Source organism: Telopea speciosissima, chromosome 5 (assembly GCF_018873765.1).
Source record: "Telopea speciosissima isolate NSW1024214 ecotype Mountain lineage chromosome 5, Tspe_v1, whole genome shotgun sequence".
Lineage (NCBI taxonomy): Eukaryota > Viridiplantae > Streptophyta > Magnoliopsida > Proteales > Proteaceae > Telopea > Telopea speciosissima.
In genome coordinates this window covers 55079779-55101884 of record NC_057920.1, presented here as the reverse complement: position 1 = coordinate 55101884, position 22106 = coordinate 55079779, and the positions used below count along the sequence as shown (strand labels likewise).

General features: G+C 42.0%; 1 protein-coding gene across 1 annotated transcript in view; it reads right to left on the bottom strand.

Annotated features, from left to right (window-relative positions):
* Positions 1 to 22106, bottom strand: part of LOC122662363 (protein SIEL) — a 55440-nt gene that overhangs the window by 10064 nt on the left and 23270 nt on the right. The window contains exons 7-8 of the mRNA XM_043857978.1: positions 9381 to 9672; positions 9126 to 9279 (exon numbers count right to left, since the gene is read on the bottom strand). Coding sequence (XP_043713913.1) covers positions 9126 to 9279; positions 9381 to 9672 — 446 coding nt within the window. The remainder of the gene's footprint in view (positions 1 to 9125; positions 9280 to 9380; positions 9673 to 22106) is intronic.

Sequence of the window (22106 nt, the reverse complement as noted above, 5' to 3'; positions counted from 1 at the left end):
TGGGCTCAGTGGAGCTCACCCCTGTGGATATCCTTATTTTTCAGATGACTTGGTTACTTTTGGAGGTGGATTTGCAGTGCTGGAGGTTGAAGTGCACGATGCTTCATGCACATGTGTTGATTGCGCATTCTCTTGATCTTGGCCTGATAGTCCAGGCTATCTCCCCACTCTTTTGTACTTATAAACACTTTTGTATAGTTATAGTATAGTTTCTTGTAAAGTTTTACCTTGTGGTACTTTTGAGAACCGTATAGTTGTAACACAAGCTTTATCCTTTATATAAATGAAATATCACTTAGACTTCTCATATTACTGATGTTACCTCTATTATTTAAATTGTTTCCGCTGCGTTTGATTACTGTATTTGTGATATTTGATTGTAAATAGAATACTGCACTTACGATCCTTGGGATTTGTTGGATGTCAGAGACATCCAGTCACCCTTGGCCCTTATTAACCAGGTCGGGGTGTGACAGATTGTGCATTGATCTGGCCATGGGGTAGCCAAGCCAGCCCAAGTTTAATCCCACTCATTGGTTCAGATGTGATTAAACATAAAAGGCAAGAAAATTTTGTATTCGTAGTTTATAGTATGGCTTAAGATCAACTTGCTGTATCATTTGCATACTTCTATATAGTCTATATATCCACTGGCTTTAGCTTCTTGAGCTAAAACCTTAAACAAAATGGCCCTCCAGGCTCTAGCAGCAACAGATACTTTAACTAACCAAGAGACAGCTACCATGAATGGGCTGGAAGGTCTTTGTTGGCCAATGGCTAACGTATCATCCATCCATTCATTATAGCATATGTCTAATGGGTTTGATTAAGATTTTTTCACTAAAGGGGATGACTTGAGCTTTGAAGACTTGAATCATTACTTGGAAATTAATGGCAATCAGGTACCATCCCAGGCTTGGATACTTCCAAGTATTCAACACATCAAACTTTAATATGGAATCAAGTACACAAAGAATTTGAAGAAAGGATTTAACTGTAAGAATATCTCACTTGCTACCCACTTGTGGGTTTATGGTAATTAAAACTTCAGAAGCCAAAGGAACCAAGAGAGTTAGATTTCTTTTGTCCCTTTGCTTCATGTAATCGAGTAGGGGAAGCTATGCTAATTTATGTGGAACGTGAGTGTGTGAAACCCCCAAATTAGGCATTTTTGGCTTCATCTTCAGCTCTTATCTGAATTCTCATCATCATCATCACCATTCCTCCAATATTGGTCCCACACCCACACTGCCTCAACCCTCCAACCTCTCTTTCTACCCCTTCTATTAGAAATCAAAAGAACCTCTTCTAAGCTGAAGTGCATAGAAGTTACTTAATGAATATAAGGATTGCTTGTTTGCATTATTTGTGATTATCATTTTTTTTATTTTTTTGTGATTATCATTGATAGGACCTCTGCATTTGGGTTGAGAATCTGGAAGTGTTTGTTAAAGGGTATCTACTCCAATTAGTTGTCATTTGACACTTAAATAAAATGCCCTAGTTGTTGATTACTATGCTGAAAGAAAATTTAGTGGATTGAGTTCGTTGAGAGTTGACTGTGCGGCGTGATCCATGGTGGTTGTGTTTCCCTTCCTTTTCCCTCCTTTCTCCCTCTGATGTGATCCTCTTTCCTCTGGTTCCTTCCACTGTTCATCATGCTCTGTTTTTGGTGGTACCGCAGCCCCTAAAGTTTAATTCGAACTCCCTCATATTTGATTCCTTCTCTTGGTATTTGAGGGTTTACTTACCTACCATAAGGCAACCCAGACTGTGCAATCTGACTTCAAAAGCCAGTGTGGATTGTGAAGAGCAAATCAAAGTGCAGAACTGGTTCCCTTTTGTTCCGCTGGAGCTGTTTGCTGAGGTTAAATACTCTTATTGTCTAATCTTTGGACCTGCTATATTGTTAACCAATATTCCCTATGTTCCATAAATTCCACTGGGTATGGCAGACTTTAAGACAGCAGAAATGAAGTCATTGATTCTGGAATGATCTATCTATTCAACTCCAAGAGTGGTCCAACTTGATGGTTCAATGGGATTCGGACTTGGTTATAAGATGAAAGATCTGAGAAGTAAGCCATCCCGTAGTGACTTGAGACTTCCACATCTAATCAAATGGGAAAGACATTTGTGTCTGCAAAGAAGTATCTTGTTCATTTGGAAACCAAGATTACCAAAAAAATAGCAGATTCATTAGTAAAGGAACAGTGGTGATGGGATTTACTCTAACAGTATTATAGAGATCAGAATCCAATCATCAGATCGGAAGGCTTACAAAACCAGCAGCCTGAACACCCTCGATGCCTCAGATCCGACTGGTACAGATACCCACAAACTATACTAAAAGATAAATTAAGTAAAATCTAGTTAGATAATTAGAAACCATAAATTCTTGAGGTTCAGATGATTCTAGACCCATGAAAACCATATTTCCAGGTTAACTTTTTTTTTTTTAAGGTGAATCCTTAGCTCAAAATGGAAGAGCACCTGGAATTTAGCCAGGGTATGATAGTCCGAGTCCATCAGGATTCATACATTGTTCCATGTTGTGAGAGATGATGACATTTTTCTTTTTTTCTTTTGCCTTCTTAGAGTGTTGCATTTCCCTTTTATTTTAAGGGATAAAAGTCCATTCAAAGAGAGGTATGCAAATTAACACATTGTCTGGATTCAAAGATGCAAATTAAAACAATGTAAGTTGCTCCATATTGGTTCATTGAGCCAATAATCTTGTTGTGGAGATGCACCTTTACAAATAAATGAGATCAGAAATTGAATAGGTTTTCAAGTCATGAACATCACATGTGTTGGAATAGGTGGTTATAAGGTTATAAGGGCAGATAGGTCTTTTCACTTCATTTATTTCTGTTCTATGTTATCTCGGTTTTGTGTAGGGGCATTATTGTCCTAAACTTTATTTTATTGATGTTATTAATATATTGGGGACAGGCCTGCAATAGATCTCTATGTTCGATCACCGGCTCTCTCCCATCTTGGAGACTTGCGGCTCCTTTTCTCTTCTTCTCCATCTCCTAATTCTGATCTGATTATATTGAATCTGATATTATAACATGGTATCAGAGCTTCTATAATCAGATTGGAAATTTTCTCAATCTCTCTTACTGGTTTCTCTTTTTCGATTCTTCTCTGTGGTGTGCAGCCACCAATAGCTGTGATTACTAAAGCTGACTAATCGGCTCGATCTTTATCGTAATCATTGAAAGAAGAACTGGCCTCGCATCAGATATTGGTTGCACTGATCGGCGGCTTGCAGGTTTCATTCGATTTGTTGTGGATTGGATGATGGGAAAACCAGCAAGCAGCAAGCGGGGCTTAGTCAAGTCAAGCAGCGGGGTTTTCTTCGCAGCTTCGCCTGCTTCTTATTATGGCGGCTATGTTGGCATGGCGGAAATGAACGAAAAGCATGCATTAGAATCACTTCTTCAGCAATTAATGAAGTGTTCTATCCCTAATTACTGCCCCAACAGATTTGTGATTTGAAGATTCTATCATCTACAGCCCTTGTTGCAGGTATCCATCTCAGAGAAGGAAAAAAATCTCACAAGGATCAATCTCTATATGGGAAAATCTTTTGGGATGTTTTCTGATCATAGTTATGATCGTGAGGATTTTTCTAGTTGTTTCTAATTGATGGCATCTCAACACATCAATTTGGTAACCTGGTTTAAGAACCCCGAGATCGATTCTGGTCTGTTCCTTATCTTGGCTGCCTCTATCAGTGTGGTGGTGCTGCTGTCTATTGCTGCCTTTCTTGCTGCAGATCAGTATTTTTTTTTATTATTAGCTGCTGTTGTGGTTGCTGCTTCTCTACTTCTCTTGCTTCAGAGTCGATTTCCCTGAAGTGTGGTTACTATGGCTGATCCTAAGACACCCCATGACATTGTCAATGTTCAGATTACCACCATAAAGTTGAAGGGGAATTCCAACTACTCATTGTGGGCACAGGCTGTCTGGGTTTATATTATAGCCAAGGACAAGCTTAGCAACATTACCTCTCCTCCTCCAGAACCTGACTCTAAGGATAACAGCACTTGGAACAAGAAGAATGCTATTATCTTAATTTGGTAATAGAACAGCATGGAGCCGGACATTGCTGTGAATGTTATGTTCCACACCATGGCAAAGGGATGTTGGGATGATCGCAAAGAGACATACTCTTAGGAGAAGAGTATGACACATATCTTCGAACTCTACGAGAAATTGTTTCAGTTTCAGCAGGCAGACAAGTCTCTCCAAGACTATTACAGTGCCTTAAAGGGCATGGTTGAAGAATTGAATGTTTTCCAGCCTTTTACTACTAACATTGAAAAATTGAAGGCTCAAAGGAACAAGTTTTATGTCTCTAAGTTTTTGGCTGGTTTAAGTCCTAGTCTCAAAGCTGTTAAAGGACATCTATTGGCTGGTGAATCTGTCCCTTCTTTGAATGACACCTTTTCTAGGCTGCAGCATATTGTCTCTCCTAGCTCCAAGCCTGAAACTAACCCCAAGGAAAATTCTGCTTTCACTACTACTAGAGGTCGTGGTAGAGACCGTGGTTCAGGGGGAGGACGTGGATTTAATGGTCGTAATTCTGGAGGACAGCATATTGATAGAGCAGCCCGATTCTGTTGTTCTTATTATGGGAAGACAATCACATTGTTGACACATGCTGGTCCAAGCATGGGAAACCCGAATGGGCTCAAAACTTGGCCAATCATGCAGCTTCTGAAGAGGGTACTGATTTTGTTACACCTAGTGATACTAAGGCTGGTTCATCTGTAGGAGATTCTTCTACCAACATCCGTGATGAGATGCAACAACTCATACGTCGCATCAAGAGTCTGGAATCATCTACTTCCACTTCTAGGGCATCCACCACTGCTGCCACTCTTGCTCATGCAGGTACATATGCTGCTCTCTTTTCCACTTCTTCCACACCCTGAATCATTGATTCGAGGGCTTCCACTCACATGACTGGTAAATCATCTATTTTTAGTTCTATTTCTTCTAGTTCTCATACCCCTCCTGTTATTGTGGCCAATGGTTCCTCTTTTGTTACCGAACATGGTACTATTTCACTTAATTCTAATATTTCTCTTCCTTCTGTCTTACATGTTCCCCAATTTCCCTTAAGCCTTCTTTCTGTTAGTCAACTTACTAAACATTTGAATTGCTCCGTCACCTTCTTTCCTTCTTACTGTGTCTTTCAGGATCTTCACACGAGGAAGACGATTGGTGGAGGGTGTGAGAAAGATGGACTATATTATTTGAATGGTGCTGCTCCGTCTGCTTCAGCTGCCGCTACTACTGTTGGTGGAGAGTCTCCTTTTCAATGGCATTGTAGGCTAGGTCATTTAGCTTTGTCTAGGTTAAAGGTTGTTTTTCCCCAGTTTAAATCTTTAACTAAATTAGAGTGTGAGGGCTGCGAGTTGGGTAAGCATCAACGTGCTACTTATCTCTCTCGCTCTTTGCCCCGTAGTACTTCTTTACTTCCATTAGTGCATTCAGATGTATGGGGTCCTTGTCGGGCCAGTAATAGACATGGTTTTCGGTATTTTGTGACTTTTGTAGATGATTATTCAAGAACTACTTGGCTGTACCTTTTAAAGGATAGACCAGAATTTTTAACTGTGTTTCCATCTTTTTGCAATCAAGTAAAAAATCAGTTTAATGCTTCTATAAAAGTGTTTCGGTCTAATAATGCTTTGGAATTTGTTCAATCTGAGATATCCTCTTTTTGTGTTACTAATGGAATAATTCATCAAACTAGTTGTTCCTATACTCCTCAACAGAATGGGGTAGCGGAGCGGAAAAATAAGCACTTACTTGAAGTTGCCAGGGCCCTCATGTTGCATATGCAGGTGCCCAAACATTTTTGGTGTGATGCAGTTCTTACTGCGTGTTTTTTTATTAATCAAATGCCATCTTTTGTTCTTGGTGACAAGTCACCATTTTCTATTTTGTTTCCCGGTGTTTCGATTTTTAGTTTGCCTCCTAGAGTCTTTGGGTGTGTTTGCTTTGTTCATAATCTCCATCTCCATGGAGATAAATTGGACCCTCAGTCAACCAAATGTATCTTCTTAGGTTACTTTAGGACCCATAAGGGATATAGGTGCTATGACCCTCTCACTAGAAGGCAATTTGTGAGTGCGAATGTCACTTTTTTCGAAGGTACATCCTATTTTTCTGACCAGCCCACCGTGTCCAGTGATCCATTAGCTATGTCTGACCCTCCTCCCATTCCTGCCATGTTCCTTTGTCTACTTCTCCACTACAGGTGTACCAGCACAAGAGGCACATTGGGCAGCTCTATACAGATCAGACTGGCCCTTCTGCATCGCTTCATGTACCTTCCTCAACCTCTGGTGGAGATCCGATTTTACCTCTTCTTCCTGATTTAACAACTGATCCGGATCCTGATGGCTTACCCATTGCCACTCGGAAAGGTAAACGTTCATGTACTCAAAAATCTTCAGTTACCTATCCCATTGAGAAGTTTGTCTCTTTATCTCATCTTCCATCTTGCCCTTATAGTCTTGCTACCTCTTTGTCTTCCTATACTGTTCCTCGCACTCACATTGAGGCTCTTACTATTCCTACCTGGAAAAAGGCCATAGATGTGGAAATGGATGCTTTACTTACTCGACATACATGGGAGTTGGTGGATTTACTTCCTGGTAAAGACCTAGTCAAGTGTCGGTGGGTGTACACTATTAAGTATCATTCTGATGGGTTTGTTGAGCGGCGCAAAGCCCGCCCGGTAGCTAAAGGGTACACCCACACTTATGGTGTTGACTATTTTGAGACCTTCTCTCCTGCGGCTAGGCTGAATTCTGTTTGCCTCATTATTTCCCTGGCTGTAAATTTTGATTGACCCATGTACCAGTCAGATATCAAGAATGCTTTTCTTTATGGTGAACTACTTGAAAAAGTCTATAAGGAGCAACGTCCAGGCTATGTTGCTCAGGGGGTTAAGAGTGGGGGTGTGTGTAGGCTGCACAAGGCCATCTATGGGCTGAAACAGTCTCCCTGAGCGTGGTTTGAGAAGTTTAGTTTAGTTGTGACTGGTTTTGGTTTTACTCAGTGCTTTTCAGACCATTCGGTGTTTGTTCGTTGCCAAGGAGAGAAATTGGTTGTTCTTGTTGTTTATGTTGATGACATTATTGTGTCAGGGAATGATGAGAGTGGAATCAAGGAAGTGAAAAATCACTTACAACATCATTTTCAAACTAAAGATTTGGGCCAGCTTCACTACTTCCTTGGGATTGAGGTTATTCGAAGTAAAAAGGGAATTAGTCTGTCCCAAAGGAAATATGTATTAGATCTCTTGATCGAAACTGGTATGCTTGTTGCAAAACCAGTAGATATTCCTATGGATCCTAATCGCAAGTTTGGCTCTGATGATGTTGAGGGTCTGAAGGATGTTCATTCCTACAGAAGCTTAATTGGGATGTTGCTATATTTGACAGTCACTAGGCTAGATATTTCTTATGTTGTTGGTATTCTCAGTCAATTTATGCAGTCTCCTTGTAAGTCTCAATGGGATGCAACCATTCGGATTCTTCGATATTTGAAGGGCGGCCCCCGGAAAGGGGCTGATTTATCGTCCAAATAAATAAATGGAGCTTGTTGCCTATCTGATGTAGATTGGGAAGGTTCAGCTAGTGACCATCGATATACTACTGGATACTATACGTTTGTTGGGGGAAATCTGGTCACGTGGTGAAGCAAGAAACAGACCACAGTTGTCAGCTCCAATGCTGAAGCAAAGTATAGAGCCATGGCCCATACCACTGCAGAGTTGATGTGGGTTAGGTCTCTCCTTCTTGAGATGGGGTTTTCTGTTCCTACGCCTATAAAGATGTTTTGTGACAACCAGGCAGCCATCTATATTGCTAGTAATCCTATCTTTCATGAGAGAACTAAGCATATAGAGGTGGATTGTCACTTTGTTCGCAGTGCCGTCTTGAAGAAGCTAGTTGAAACATCGTTTGTCTCTTCGTCTGATCAGATTGCTGATGTGTTCACAAAGTCCTTGTTTGCTCCTAGTTTTTTATCATGTTGTAACAAGCTGAGCATGGGTGATGTATATGCTCCAGCTTGAGGGGGAGTGTTGGAATAGGTGGTTATAAGGTTATAAGGGCAAATAGGTCTTTTCGCTTTATTTATTTTTGTTCTATGTTATCACGGTTTTGTGTAGGGGCATTATTGTCCTAAACTTTATTTTATTGATGTTAATATGTTATTAATATATTGGGGACAGGCCTACTATAGCTCTCTATGTTCTATCGCAGACTATCTCCCATCTTTGAGACTTGCGGCTCCTTTTCTCTTCTTTTTCTTTTTTCTTCTTCTCCATCTCCTAATTCTGATCTGATTATATTAAATCTGATATTATAACATGTATTCATATGAAGAAATTAGTTCAGTAAGAAAGGAGTGGCTTTTGAGTGCACAGATAATTTAAATATTTGTTGTATAATTCAGCAACATGGAATAGTACTGCTACATTGGAGAATGAAATGCTACAATAAAGGTGTTCATAACTCATCAAATTGCCTTAAAAGGAGACATCAAAATGAGAAGGGCATCAAATTGCCTTAAAAGGAGACATCAAAATGGCAAGCAATGGCATATTTGTAATTTTAGGTTGTATTAGGTTGGGTGGTAATTGAATATGATTAATTATTTGGGTATATTAATATGGTAATGACATTATTTTTTTATTATTGGTTAAAGTGCCTTGTACTTTTATTTTTAAGATTTGGCAACAAACAGAATTAGGGTAACCAAACAGTTTTTCAGATATATTCAGGATGAATCCACCAGACAGACTCAGGGTAACCAAACAGTTTTTCAAGAAGAATCAGGGTAACCAAACAGTTTTTCAGAAAGATTCACGTCACAAAATGATGATAACCAAACAGTTTATTTTTCAGAAATACGAATTCACAGAAAGTCCATCTTGAAAATACCATTCAAAATCGATACATGCTCCCACAGATTTACGCAACCAAACGCGGTGTAAAGGTTTTTTGCAGATGGAATGCTTCTAAGGAAAACAAGCAATAAAGCAAAGAAATGTAAGAAATAAATGAGAAACACAGTAAGATTAATACCTCAATGTCTTTAGTACTTCACCGGTGCATCCTGCATGTATCAGTGGCCAGCTTTCTGCAACTGTTTTTAGAATCACTTTCACGGCATCTGTTGCTTCCTCATGTGTGGTGGTCAGCTTCTGTTGATGTTTGTCAAATAAAGTTGCCACATGCCCTGAGTTCCAGATAAATTGAAGTTCAGCACATCCATTGAGGACTTGCCATAGAGGCATCCTTTAAAGACTAATTCTCATAATTGCTCTAACTTTTGAATACCTTCTTTGACCCCAGGCGCTATGGACTCATCCTCTCTATAGCTCAATTCTTTATCAACAAAATTGAAGGATCCACTGCAGTAAGATAAGTATCCGAAAAGAGCTTCCTGATCTAATTCATCACCCAAAATGCGAGATATCCTCCCGATCAAGGGAATCGCATAACAAAATATTCTTGGAGGGATAGTGCCAATATGCCGTTCATGTGAAAGTGGTACTGAGATGGCTAACACTAACAATGCAGTCACTCTTGCTCTATCAAATCTAAAATCCCCTTCACAGGAAGGTTCTATCTGAAGCAAATAAGAAAGGCCAATAGATAAAAACAGTCATTCTCGGTTTGATATGGCCTAAGGTCCATGCATTTATCAACCAAATTGAGTTTATCAATGATTCTATATCACCCTCAAGTGGTGTCAGATGGCATGTTCCTGCAAGTTTCAATAATGCTTAACTATTATAAGACCAAGACAATTCACTAGGGAAATGCATCTTGTGCCAAAATAATTGTATTTTGTATTTAAATTTCCAAGTCAAGGTACCATTGTATAGTGTTTAGAATTCAGCCCAGATATTAATTATACTGCTTACATCACTTATCTAATTAATAAGAAGCTGATATTTTCACTGATTGGGAAACATATTGCTTCTTGAATAGACCCATTATGTTAGGACCAGCTAGCCAGTCCATCCAGCAGCCCCTCTCCCTTCTCTTTTTCTCTCTCCCCCCCGCTCTTTGGGGTGGGGTGGGGTGGGAGGGGTTATTGGGGTTTTTTATTCCACCTACAAACCCAAAGAGAGGCATTTGAGAGAGAAAGGGATCACCAACCATCAAAGCATGAAAGGTTTTTGCATGCGTAAGTCAAGAATCCAAGGAAGCTTTGAATGAGAACTCACCACAAGACGAACTCTCATTCCATCAGTGATTTTAAACTCAAAATTCTGCCAAGTTGAGTGGAGTTGGCAAACTATTTGAGCAAAGATAAGAGTCGATTTAAAACTGTGAAGGCAAAATATATATATTGTTACGTTATGTAACCCGATAAGGGAACTTTGGGCATTTCCTTTGCTATTTTGTTTCTTTATTTCTCTCCTAAGCTATCATAGTCGGCTATGGAGGCTATACTTGTAATTCTGTCCCAATTAATGAAATCTATATAGAAGAGCTGAGGAGAGTCACAACTCACTCAAGTCATTCTCACATTCTCTCATTCTCAGTTTAGCTAACATGGTATCAGACCTAACCCTATTCTGATCCAATCTCCCAAACCCTCCATCTCTGCTCTTTCCTTCTCTTTTCCCTTTCTTCTACGTTCGATCCCTTCTCTTCTTCTTCTCTTGGTTTCCATCCTTCACCTTAGGGCAGCACTAATGAGGTGATTTTACGATCTAGTTGCTGCCCTCCAACCTACCTCCTTTTCCCATGTTATAAATCCTTGCTCTATATCCGATAGATGCTGTCATTCTCCTTGCGATTTTGCTGTTCTCCAAGCTTTCAAAGATTCAGCCTCATCTAATTTCTGAGTTGATCTTCCCTCTATTGGAGCTTCATCCGCAACCATCTCCAGCATCTATCCATTCCTACACCCTTTCTTTGAAGAACCCTAACCCCAAATCGATTTTCTATCCATTTCTACATCGATTTCTGGGTTTAGAGTTGCTTGCGGCTGCTGTTTCTTTCCTGGGCTGTTTTCAGTCTTCAAGAAGGCCACTCTACCTTGCTCTCAGCCTCAGATTCTGAGTTGTTTTCATTGGCCCAACAGGATTCCTTTCCTATTTGGATCGATTTCAGCATACAAGGGTGCCCACCAGGTGTTTACTGAATTGTCTCATATAGTTCTCCTTCTCCGTTTGGTGTGAAATTTTGAGGACTTGCTCTCATCACTGAAGAGTACTCGATCAAGTTTTTTAGCCTCTTTCATTGGAGATTTCTTGGAGATATTGCTGCTGCCTCTTGTTGGAGAATTTCTTGAATCATCATGACAGGTTCAGACTCCTCTTTTTCAACTTCTGGGGAAGATGGGCAGCCCCAAACAGACCTCCTTCCTTTTTCAGCTCCACTCAAGCTTGATGGTTCCAACTATCTCAAGTGGTCTCGGACCACCTATTTGACCATTGCTGGTCGAGGGCTGACTGGCCATATCCTTGGGACCAACCCTATGCCGGCTAATGGGTCTCCGAAAGAGAAGTGGTTGTCCAATGATGCCATGATGATGTCTTACTTGCTGCAATCTATACAAGCAGATCTGTCCGAAAATTTCATGCTTCTGGAGACAGCTCATGCGCTCTGGAGTGCTGCCAAGGAGACTAATGGGCGTGTTGGGAATGCTGCCCAAGTGTATGAGATTCGCAAGAAGGCTAATGAGCTCACTCAGAAGAAGTTGTCTGTCTGTACATACTATGCTACACTCAAGAGCTTGTGGCAGCATTTGGATCATTACTCCACTTATCAGCCCTCTATACCTACTGATGTTGCTACCTACCGTAAACACATCGACAATTTCCGTGTGTACGACTTCTTGGCTGATCTGAATGTGGAGTATGACCCTATTAGAATGCAAGTGCAGAACCAGTCTCCCTTTCCTACACTGCAGCAGTCCTTTGCCATGATTCATACAGAGGAGACTCGTCGGGCTGCGATGTTACAAGCTCCTACGGTTACTAGGTCTGCCCTACAAACTACTACAGGCCTTGCTCCTATTGCCAACACCGACAGTGGTAATGTTGCCTCCAAAGAGCCTGTCAAATGTGAGTATTGCCACAGGCCCTATCACACCAAGGCTCAATGTTGGAAATTACATGGGAAGCCTGCTGATTTAGAGGCAAAAAAGGCCAGGGAAAGCTCAAACCGAAGGCCAATCTGACTGAAGCTACTGCTCCTACTGCTACAGAGTGACACTGGTTTCACTCAGGATGAGCTGCTTGTCCTCCTTCGCCTGCTCCAGCCATCTTTCGCTGCACCTTCCACGGCACCTGCATCAGCTGCCTCTTATGGTTCTTACTTTGCCTCAGGTATTCCGGTCGGTAGTCATTGTGCATCAATAGTTTCCAGACCTTGGATCATAGACTCCGGTGCCACTGACCACATGACTGGCTCCTCTCATGTATTTCATCATTATTCTCCTTGTTTTGGTAGAGATACTGTTCGAGCGGTGATTCGGTGAATGGTTCCCTTTTCTCCATTCATGGAAAGGGTTCCATTTACTGGTCCCCTCCCATTACCCTAAATTCTGTTTTGCATGTTCCTTCCTTTCCTACTAATCTTCTCTCCATTAGTAGTCTAACCAAAGATTTGAACTGCAAAATAACCTTCTTTCCTTCTTATTGTGTCATACAGGATCTGGAGAAGGGCCACGCGATTGGGGGTGGTAAGGTACATGGTGGTCTCCACATACTCAACATTGGTCAGACTTGTCCACCATCAGCTTCTTCTTCGCCTCATCAGTTACATACAACAACTTCTTCGGATCTCCATCTATGGCATTGTTGGCTTGGCCCCCCTCCTCTGAGAACTTTAGCCTTTGTGTTTCCTCAGTTAATTAAAAATTGTAACAAGGACGAGTTTTTATGTGAAGCATGTGTCTTGGCTAAGCAGACTCGTTCTACTTACTCTCCAATCAATAAACGAAGTACTTCTCCTTTTGCTTTAGTTCATACTGATGTGTGGGGCCCTGCCCGTTGTGTTTCTATTTCTAGCTATAAATGATTTGTCTCCTTCATTGACTGCTTTACTCGGACCACTTGGGTGCATATGATGCAACACAAGAGTGATGTTTTTTTATGTTTCTAGCTATTCCATTGCATGATCCAAACCCAATTCAATGCCAAATTAAAAATACTGCGGAGCAATAATGGCAAAGAATACATGGAGCGTCAATTCCAAACCGATTTGGCTGAAAATGACATCATCCATCAGACCAACTGTGTAGACACTCCTGCCCAGAATGCAGTCGCTGAAACGAAAAATCGACACCTTTTAGAAGTGACCCGAGCCATTATGTTTGCACCACAGGTTCCTCCTCAATATTGGAGTGATGCTATACTCTCTGCTGCCTACCTCACTAACCGTATGCCGGGAGTACTCCTGTCGACCTCCTTCAAGGTTCTTCCTCCTTTGTGGTCCCCCAAAAATCTTTGGTTGTGTTTGCCATGCTCGCAATCATCACCTTCATGCTAAGCTTGATCCTTGGAGCATCCGGTGTATTTTTTTGGGCTACTCCACCACCCAGAAAGGCTAAAAGTGTTATCATCCCCCCTTCTCGGCGTACGTTTGTTACCATGGACATTGTCTTCCATGAGTCCTTGGCAAACTATTCTCAGCCACCTCTTCAGGGGGAGCATAATCCGGTGTTTGAAGATGTGTCTGATCTTCTATCCGCTCCTACTCGGGGGAAACCTCTTCTACCCGCTCCTACTCAGGGGGAGCCTCCTTCCTCTCTAGAAGCTCCTGTCTCTAGTCTGCCTCCTCTTCAGGGGACACGAAGATCTGTGAGTCAAATCCTAGTGGATCAAGTCTTCGGCCGGAAACACAAAAAGCATGTTGAGATCATCTCTATTGTACCACTTTGTTGGATTATATGGGTCAGAATACCGTGGGGAGTATTCTGGACTTTTTATTGTTTTATTCTTGTTTCTATTATGTGGGTTTAGTCCCACATTTCTTACATGTAATTCTGTCCTCTATTTTCAATAATAAAAATAAAGGGCTTGGGGTGATCATTAATCATCCAAGCATTACACTAGTTTTATTCCTGTTAACATGGCATTAGAGCAGGTTTCGAATTAGGGTAACTCTCCTCTCTTCCATTCCTGATTTCTTCTTCTTCTTCTTCTCTCTTTCATTCTCAAGTTTTTCTTCTACCCTTATCCTATTGCTCTTCATTCTCCCATTAGGGCAGCACTGATGAGGTGATCTACAGATCCAGTTGATGCTCTCCATCACCTCATTCATGTTCTAAAAAATTTCAGAATCAATAGAAGCTTGTGTACCCTGCGTGCGACATTTGAAGCCTTCAGATTTTGGTACTGATTCAACTTTATCTACCAAGGGATCTCTCCACATTATTGAAGCTTAGGAACTGCAGCAGATTTATTGGACAAGGTTCTATCTCCAGCCATACTGAAGACTCTCTTTCCCTATCGATTTTTGCTCTCATCAGAGTTTTTTTCTAAAACCCTGCAAATATCGATCATAAGGTTACTGTTCTCTATTGATGCTGATTTTTAGAAGGGTGATTCAGCACTACTAGAAGGCCACTCGATCCAAGTTTCAGCCCATTCCAGTGTGTTTTTGCTCCCATTCTATCCTACATCGATCTCACCATATTCAGGGATTTTTTCAAAACCCTGAAAAAGTGGATCTAGGGGATTGCACTGGCTGCTGTTGCTGATTCTTGGAGACAAGTATTACCATATTTCCAGCAGTCTCTCCTCCAATTTTCAGCCTTTATCTTGGAGTATTTGTTGGGGTTCTCTTCACAACAGCCCCTCTCTGCGATTTGGGTTTCATACCTCCTCAAATGAGAATTTCATATCTTTCTTACTAATCCAATCAAACTGGATGGTTCTAACTACTTGCTTTGGTCTCGGTCTGCTTCCTTTGCCATTGCTGGTTGTGGCTTTACTGGTCACATTAATGGCACCACTGTTATGCCAACTGAGACTGGTCCTGCTCAAGAAAGATGGCTTGCCAACAATGGTGTTCTCATGTTCTTCCGGATTGGTTCTATGACTTCAGATCTACAACATAATTTTCTTCTCCTTGATACAGCCTCTCAGATTTGGACTGCTTGCAAGGAAACTTACGGGCAGCTTGGCAATGATGCCCAAGTATATGAACTTAGGCAAAAGGTCCTCCACACTACTCGGGGAGAAATTTCAGTTTCCAAATACTATGCTACTCTATGCAGTCTGTGGCAACAATTGGACCACTTCTCTGAATTCCACCCTACTACAGTTGCTGACATTGTTTCATATAAGAAGCATGTGGACAAGATCAGGGTGTACGATTTTTTGGCTGGTTTAAATGTGGAGTATGACCAAATTCGTGTCCAAGTATTGGGCCATAAGCCTTTTCTCACACTTGAACAATCCTATGCCTTGGCGTCCTCTAAGGAAAACCGTAGGGCTGCTATGCTGCACCCACCTATTACTGACAGATCAGCCCTCAAGGCTGCTGCCCCGGCTACTCTTGCACCAGTTGGCACTGCTTCTCTTGGTGATTCTACTACAGGGACTGTTGTTTGTGAGCACTGTCAAATACCCTACCACACCAAAGAGAAGTGCTGGAAACTTCATAGGAAACCACCTGACTTCGAAGCAAAAAGGGCTGCCAAGACAAAGACAAAGCCAAAGAATAAGGCTCATCACACTGAGACTGTTACTATAGCCCCTACTACTGACATTGGTCTATCCCAGGATGATCTATAGGCATTCCTACGTGTGCTAATGACTTTCGCTGATGCTGCCTCTACTACATCTGCAAATACTGCCAACTCCGCTGCTGCTTCAGGTTCACACTTTGCCCGGTCAGGTATTCCATTTGGTGGTAACTGTGCTTCTGTGGCTTCCCATCCATGGATCATAGATTCTGGAGCTACAGATCACATGACCGGTTCCTCTAACCTGTTCCATCGTTATTCTCCCACTTCTGGGAAAGACAAGGTCAAAATAGTTGATGGTTCCCTTTCCTCCATATCTGGAAAAGGAATCATCAACTGTACTTCTTCTCTTCCTTTGTCCTCTGTTTTACATATTCCTAATTTTACTACTAACCTTCTTTCTATTAGTAGTATTACTCGTTATCTTAATTGCAAAGTAACTTCTTTTCCTTCCCATTGTGTTTTTAAGGATCTGTGCTCTAGGAAGACAACTGGATTGGCTAAAGTACATGGTGGATTGAACCTGCTTAAAGATGGTCGTCCCTCTCAACCACCTTTACCTTCTCCGCTACCTCAGAACTCCTTGGTCTCTTCTGAACATTACCAATGGCACTCTAGATTAAGTCAGCCTCCTTTACGAATTTTAGCACATTTATTTCCTAGTTTGGTCACCCCTTATACTAAGGATGACTATTTTTGTGAGGCTTGTGTTCTGGCCAAACAGACACGATCAACTTATTCCTTATAAAAAAAACAAAGGAGTAGTTCTTGTTTTCAATTGGTGCATTCCGATGTTTGGGGTCCTAGTGTTAAAACATCTCTTTCTGGTCACCGATGGTTTGTTTCTTTCATAAAATGGTCCAAACTCAATTCCAGGCTACTCTCAAAATATTGAGAAGTGATAATGGAACCAAGTATAAAGAATCTCAATTTCAAAACTATCTAGCTGACCATGGTATTATTCATCAGACCAGTTGTGTTGATACCCCTGCCCAGAATGGTGTGGTAGAAAGGACAAACCTCCACTTGTTAGAGGTGGCCAGGGCATTGATGTTTGCTAGACATGTCTTATCTCAGTACTAGGGAGATGCTGTCCTCACTGCTACCTATCTCATCAATAGGCTACCTTCCTGGGTTCTTGACTCTAGTAGTCTAGCTGAAGTTTTACTGGGGAATTCCTCCTTTGTTGTTACTCCCAAGGTGTTTGGTTGTGTGTTATGCTAGAGATACAAAATCTCCAAGCAAACTTGAACCTAGGTGGTTACGTTGTATTTTCTTGGGTTATTCTCCAACTCAGAAGGGTTACAAGTGCTACCACCTCCCTTCCCGCCGTACTTTGGTCAGTATGGATGTTATTTTTCATGAGACCGTTTCCTATTATCCTTCACCACCTCTTCAGGGGGAGAGTTCTAGTGAAGATGTACTGTCTTTTCAGGTCCTCCTCTTAAGGTTCCTCCTTTTCTAACCCCTACGACTGCTGTCCAGCCACCTACGGCTGCTGTCCGAACCCGTACGGCTGCTGCCCAGCCTCCTTTGACTGCTGCCCAATCTCCCTTGGCTGCTGCCCAGCCTCCTCTGGCTGTTCCCCCCTCATCCGAAGGGAGTTTTTTATAGGGGGAGACCAGGGGAAAGAGTGTTGCTGATGTTCCTAGTCAGGGGGAGCTGACACCAGTCCAGAGAACTATTGGTGAGTTTCAAAAGAAGATTGACAATTCCAATATGATCACCTATAAAAAGGGAAGCACCAAAAGGGGGTAGCTTCAAACCACTGTCGCACAGATACCCATCCAGCTGCCGGCTCAAGCTCCAGATTCTTCCTCTCTTGGTAAGCCCTCGTCCTCTGACCTACCTATTGCTCATCACGAAGGTACTAGGACTCGCACTCTGCATCCCATATCTCGTTTTGTTTCTTATAGTTCTCTTTCTCCTTTTCATGCATTTGTGTCTTCTCTTTCTTCTGTTTCCATTCCTAAAAATTGGTAGGAAGCATCTACAGATGGAAAGTGGAAGGCAACAATGTTGGAAGAAATGAGAGCACTACAAAAAAATAATACGTGGGATCTTGTAACTCGTCCTCCAGGGAAAAAACCAGTTGGATGTAAATGGGTCTTTGTGGTCAAACAGAAAGCAGATGGGACAATGGATCGGTATAAGTGTAGAAACAGATTTGAATTAGGTTAATGCTTGGATGATTAGTTCATCCCAAGCACATTGTATTTATAACTATAATGAAATAGTAAAAATAATTACATAAGCAATGTGGGATTAAACCACATAAGAAACTAACAAATAATAAAGGAAAAATGTCCAGAATACCCCCCACGGTATTCTGGCCCAATATAACTAACACTCCCCCTCAAGTTGGAGCATATATATCATGCATGCCCAACTTGACTAAGATAGGATGAAACAGTTTGCTACTCAATCCCTTAGTGAACACATCAGCTAGCTGTTCAGAAGACTTCACAAAGGGAACACAAACGAGGCCAGCTTCAAGCTTCTCCTTGATGAAATGTCGGTCAACCTCCACATGTTTCGTGCGATCATGTTGGACAGGGTTATGAGCAATATTAATGGCCGCTTTATTATCACAATAAAGCATCATTGGAAGATGGACAGCAACACCAATATCCTGCAATAACCCTCTCAGCCACAGAAGTTCACAAATTCCTTGTGCCATTGCGCGGAATTCGGCTTTAACACTAGACCTTGCCACAATATTCTGCTTTTTGCTCCGCCATGTGACAAGGTTTCCACCCACAAATGAACAGTAGCCAGAGATAGATTTCCTGTCAGGAGAACCAGCCCAATCGGCATCAGTATAGGCTTCAACCTTCAAGTAACCATTGGCAGATAGAAGAATTCCCTTTCCTGGAGCAAACTTCAAGTACCTCAAAATATGACGGACCGCATCCATACGATAGGAATATGGATCATGCATGAACTAACTCACCAAACTCACAGCAACTGCAATGTCAGGGCATGTGTGGGAAAGGTATATTAGTTTGCCTACTAACCGCTGATAGGCACCCTTGTCAAACGGCTCACCCTCTTTCTCCCTAAGTTTTGTAGTAGCTTCCATAGGAGTATCTGAAGGATGACAGCCAAGTAGCCCTGTCTCAGTCAATAGATCAAGGACATATTTTCTTTGAGAAAGAAAGATACCCTTTGAAGATCGAGCAACTTCTATCCCTAGAAAATATTTTAGGGGACCAAGATCTTTGACCTCAATCTCACGGCCAAGAAGAATTTTCAAATCCCTGATTGCAGCATCATCATTACCAGTCATCACAATATCATCCACATAGACTACGAGAAGAGTAACCTTGTCACCAAGTCGTCTGATAAACAAAGTATGATCAGCATTGCTCTGCTTGTAACCTGCTGAAATCATAGCGTTATGAAATCTGCCAAACCAGGCCCTAGGTGACTGCTTCAAGCCATAAAGGGCACGCTTCAATTTACAAACCTTGCCCTTAGTCCTGTCATCAGAGAAACCAGGTGAAATGTCCATATATACCTCCTCCTCAAGCTCCCAATGGAGAAAGGCATTTTTTACATCTAACTGCTGAAGATCCCACCCAAGATTTGCAGCACAAGATAATAACACCCTGACAGTGTTGAGCTTTGCCACTGGTGCAAAGGTCTCCTGATAGTCAACTCCATAAGTCTGAGTGAACCCCTTTCCAACAAAACGTGCCTTGTACCTGTCCACCGAACCATCAGCCTTCTGTTTAACTACGAAGACCCATCTACAACCCACTGGTTTTTTCCCTGGAGGAAGAGCCACAAGATCCCACGTATTATTTTTGTGTAGTGCTCTCATTTCTTCCAACATTGCTGTCTTCCAGTTTCCATCTGTAGATGCTTCCTGCCAATTTCTAGGAACTGAAACAGAGGAAAGAGAAGATACAAATGCACGAAAAGAGGGAGAAAGAGAGTTATACGAAACAAAATGAGATATGGGAAGTAAAGTGCAAGTCCTAGTACCTTTGCGAAGTGCAATAGGTAGGTCGGAAGGAGATGGATTACCAGGAGATGTAGGATCTGTGTCTGGAGCCGGCAATTGGATGGGTACTAGTGCTATAGTGGGATGCAACTGCCCTCTCGTGGACCTTCCCCTTGTATAGGTGATCATGTTGGAGTTGTCAATTCTCTTCTGAAATTCACCAATAGTTCCCTGGACCGGAGTCTGCTCCCCCTGAGTAGGAATATTAACAACACTATTTTCTATGGTCTCCCCCTGTAAAGGATTCCCATTAGGTGAGGGAGGAACAGCCAGAGGTTGTTGAGAGGTCTCCACAGTAGGATGGACAGCATCCAAAAGGGGCTGGACAGCAGCCGTGGGTGGTAAAGAGGGTTGGGCAGCCAGAGGCTCCTCAGGTAGAGGAATCTCGAAAGACACATCTTCACCAGCACTCTCCCCCTGAAGAGGTGGCGAAGAATAATAAAAAAGAGACTCATGGAAAACAACATCCATGCTAAACATGGTACGGCGGGAAGGGGGATGGTAACATTTATAGCCTTTCTGAGTTGGAGAATAACCCAAGAAAATACAACGGAGTCCTTGAGGTTCAAGTTTGCTGGGAGATTTAGTATCTCGAGCATAACACACACAACCAAACACCTTGTGAGGCACAATAAAGGAGGAATTACCAATTAAAACATCAGAGGGGCTACGGGAGTGAAGTACCCGAGATGGCACCTATTGATGAGATAGGCTGCCGTGATAACCGCATCCCCCCAATAATGAGACGGGACATTCCTCGCAAACATTAATGCTCTGGCCATTTCTAACAAGTGGCAGTTTTTCCTTTCTGCCACACCATTCTGGGCAGGGGTATCAACACAACTAGTCTGATGAATGATTCCATGGTCAGCCAAATATTTTTGAAATTGTGATTCTTTATACTCTGTTCTATTATCACTTCTCAATATTTTGAGAGTAGCCTGGAACTGAGTTTGGACCATTTTATGAAAGTGTTGAAAGCATGAAAAAACTTGATTTTTGGTGTGCAAGAGATATACCCATGTGTTCCTAGAATGACAATCAATGAAAGATACAAACCACCGATGGCCAGAAATAGAGGGTTTACGATTAGGGCCCCAAACATCAAAATGCACTAACTCAAAACAAGAAGAACTTCTTTTATTTGAAATAGAATAATTTGAACATGTCTGTTTGGCCAGAACACACGCCTCACAAAAAAAGTCATCCTTAGTATGTAGGGTAACCAAACTAGGAAATAAATGTGCTAAAATTCCTAAAGGGGGGTGACCTAACCTAGAGTGCCACTGGTAGAGTTCAGAAGAGACCATGGAGTTCTGGTGTAGTGGAGAAGGTAATGGTGGTGGAGAGAAGCGACCATCATCAAGCAGGTACAGCCCACCGTGCACTTTACCCAATCCAATCGTCTTCCCAGAGGCCAGATCCTGAAACACACAATGAGAAGGAAAGAAAGTAACTTTGCGATTAAGCTCACGAGTAATACTACTAATGGAAAGAAGGTTAGTAGTAAAATTAGGAATGTGCAAAAGCAGTTAATGGAAGGGAGGAAGTGCAGTTGATGATTCCCTTTCCGAGAGATACATGAAAGAGAACCATCGCTACCTTGACCTTGTCCTTCCCAGAAGTAGGAAAGTATCGATGAAACAAACTAGAGGAACCGGTCATATGATCTGTAGCCTCAGAATCTATGATCTAAGGATGGGAGGCTACAGAAGCACAATGACCGCCAAAAGGAATACCTGACCGGGCAAAGTGTGAACCTGAATGAGCGGAAGAATTGGCAGTAGCTGATGTAGTAGAGGCAGCAGCAGCGGAAGACCTCAGCATACGTCGAAATGCCTGTAGCTCATCCTGGGATAGACCAGGGTTAGTAGTAGGGTCTGTAGTAACAGTCTCAGTCTGATTGGCCTTCGGCTTTGTCTTGGTCTTGGTCTTGGCAGCCCGTTTTGCTTCAAAGTCAGCTGGTTTCCCATGAAGTTTCCAGCACCTCTCCTTGGTGTGATATGGTTTGTGACAGTGCTCACAAACAACAGTCCCTGTAGTAGAATCACCAAGAGAAGCATTGCCAATAGGTGTAGGAGTGATGGGAGCAGCAGCCTTGAGAGCAAATCTGTCAGTAATAGGAGGATGTAACATGGCAGCCCTACGGTTCTCCTCAGAAGAAACCAATGCATAAGATTGTTCAAGTGTGGGAAAAGGTGTATGGCCCAACACTTGAACACGAATGGGATCATACTCCATATTCAAACCAGCTAGAAAATCATAGACTCTGATCTTGTCCACATGTTTCTTATAAGAGGCAATATCAGCAACTGTAGAGGGGTGAAAATCAGAGTAA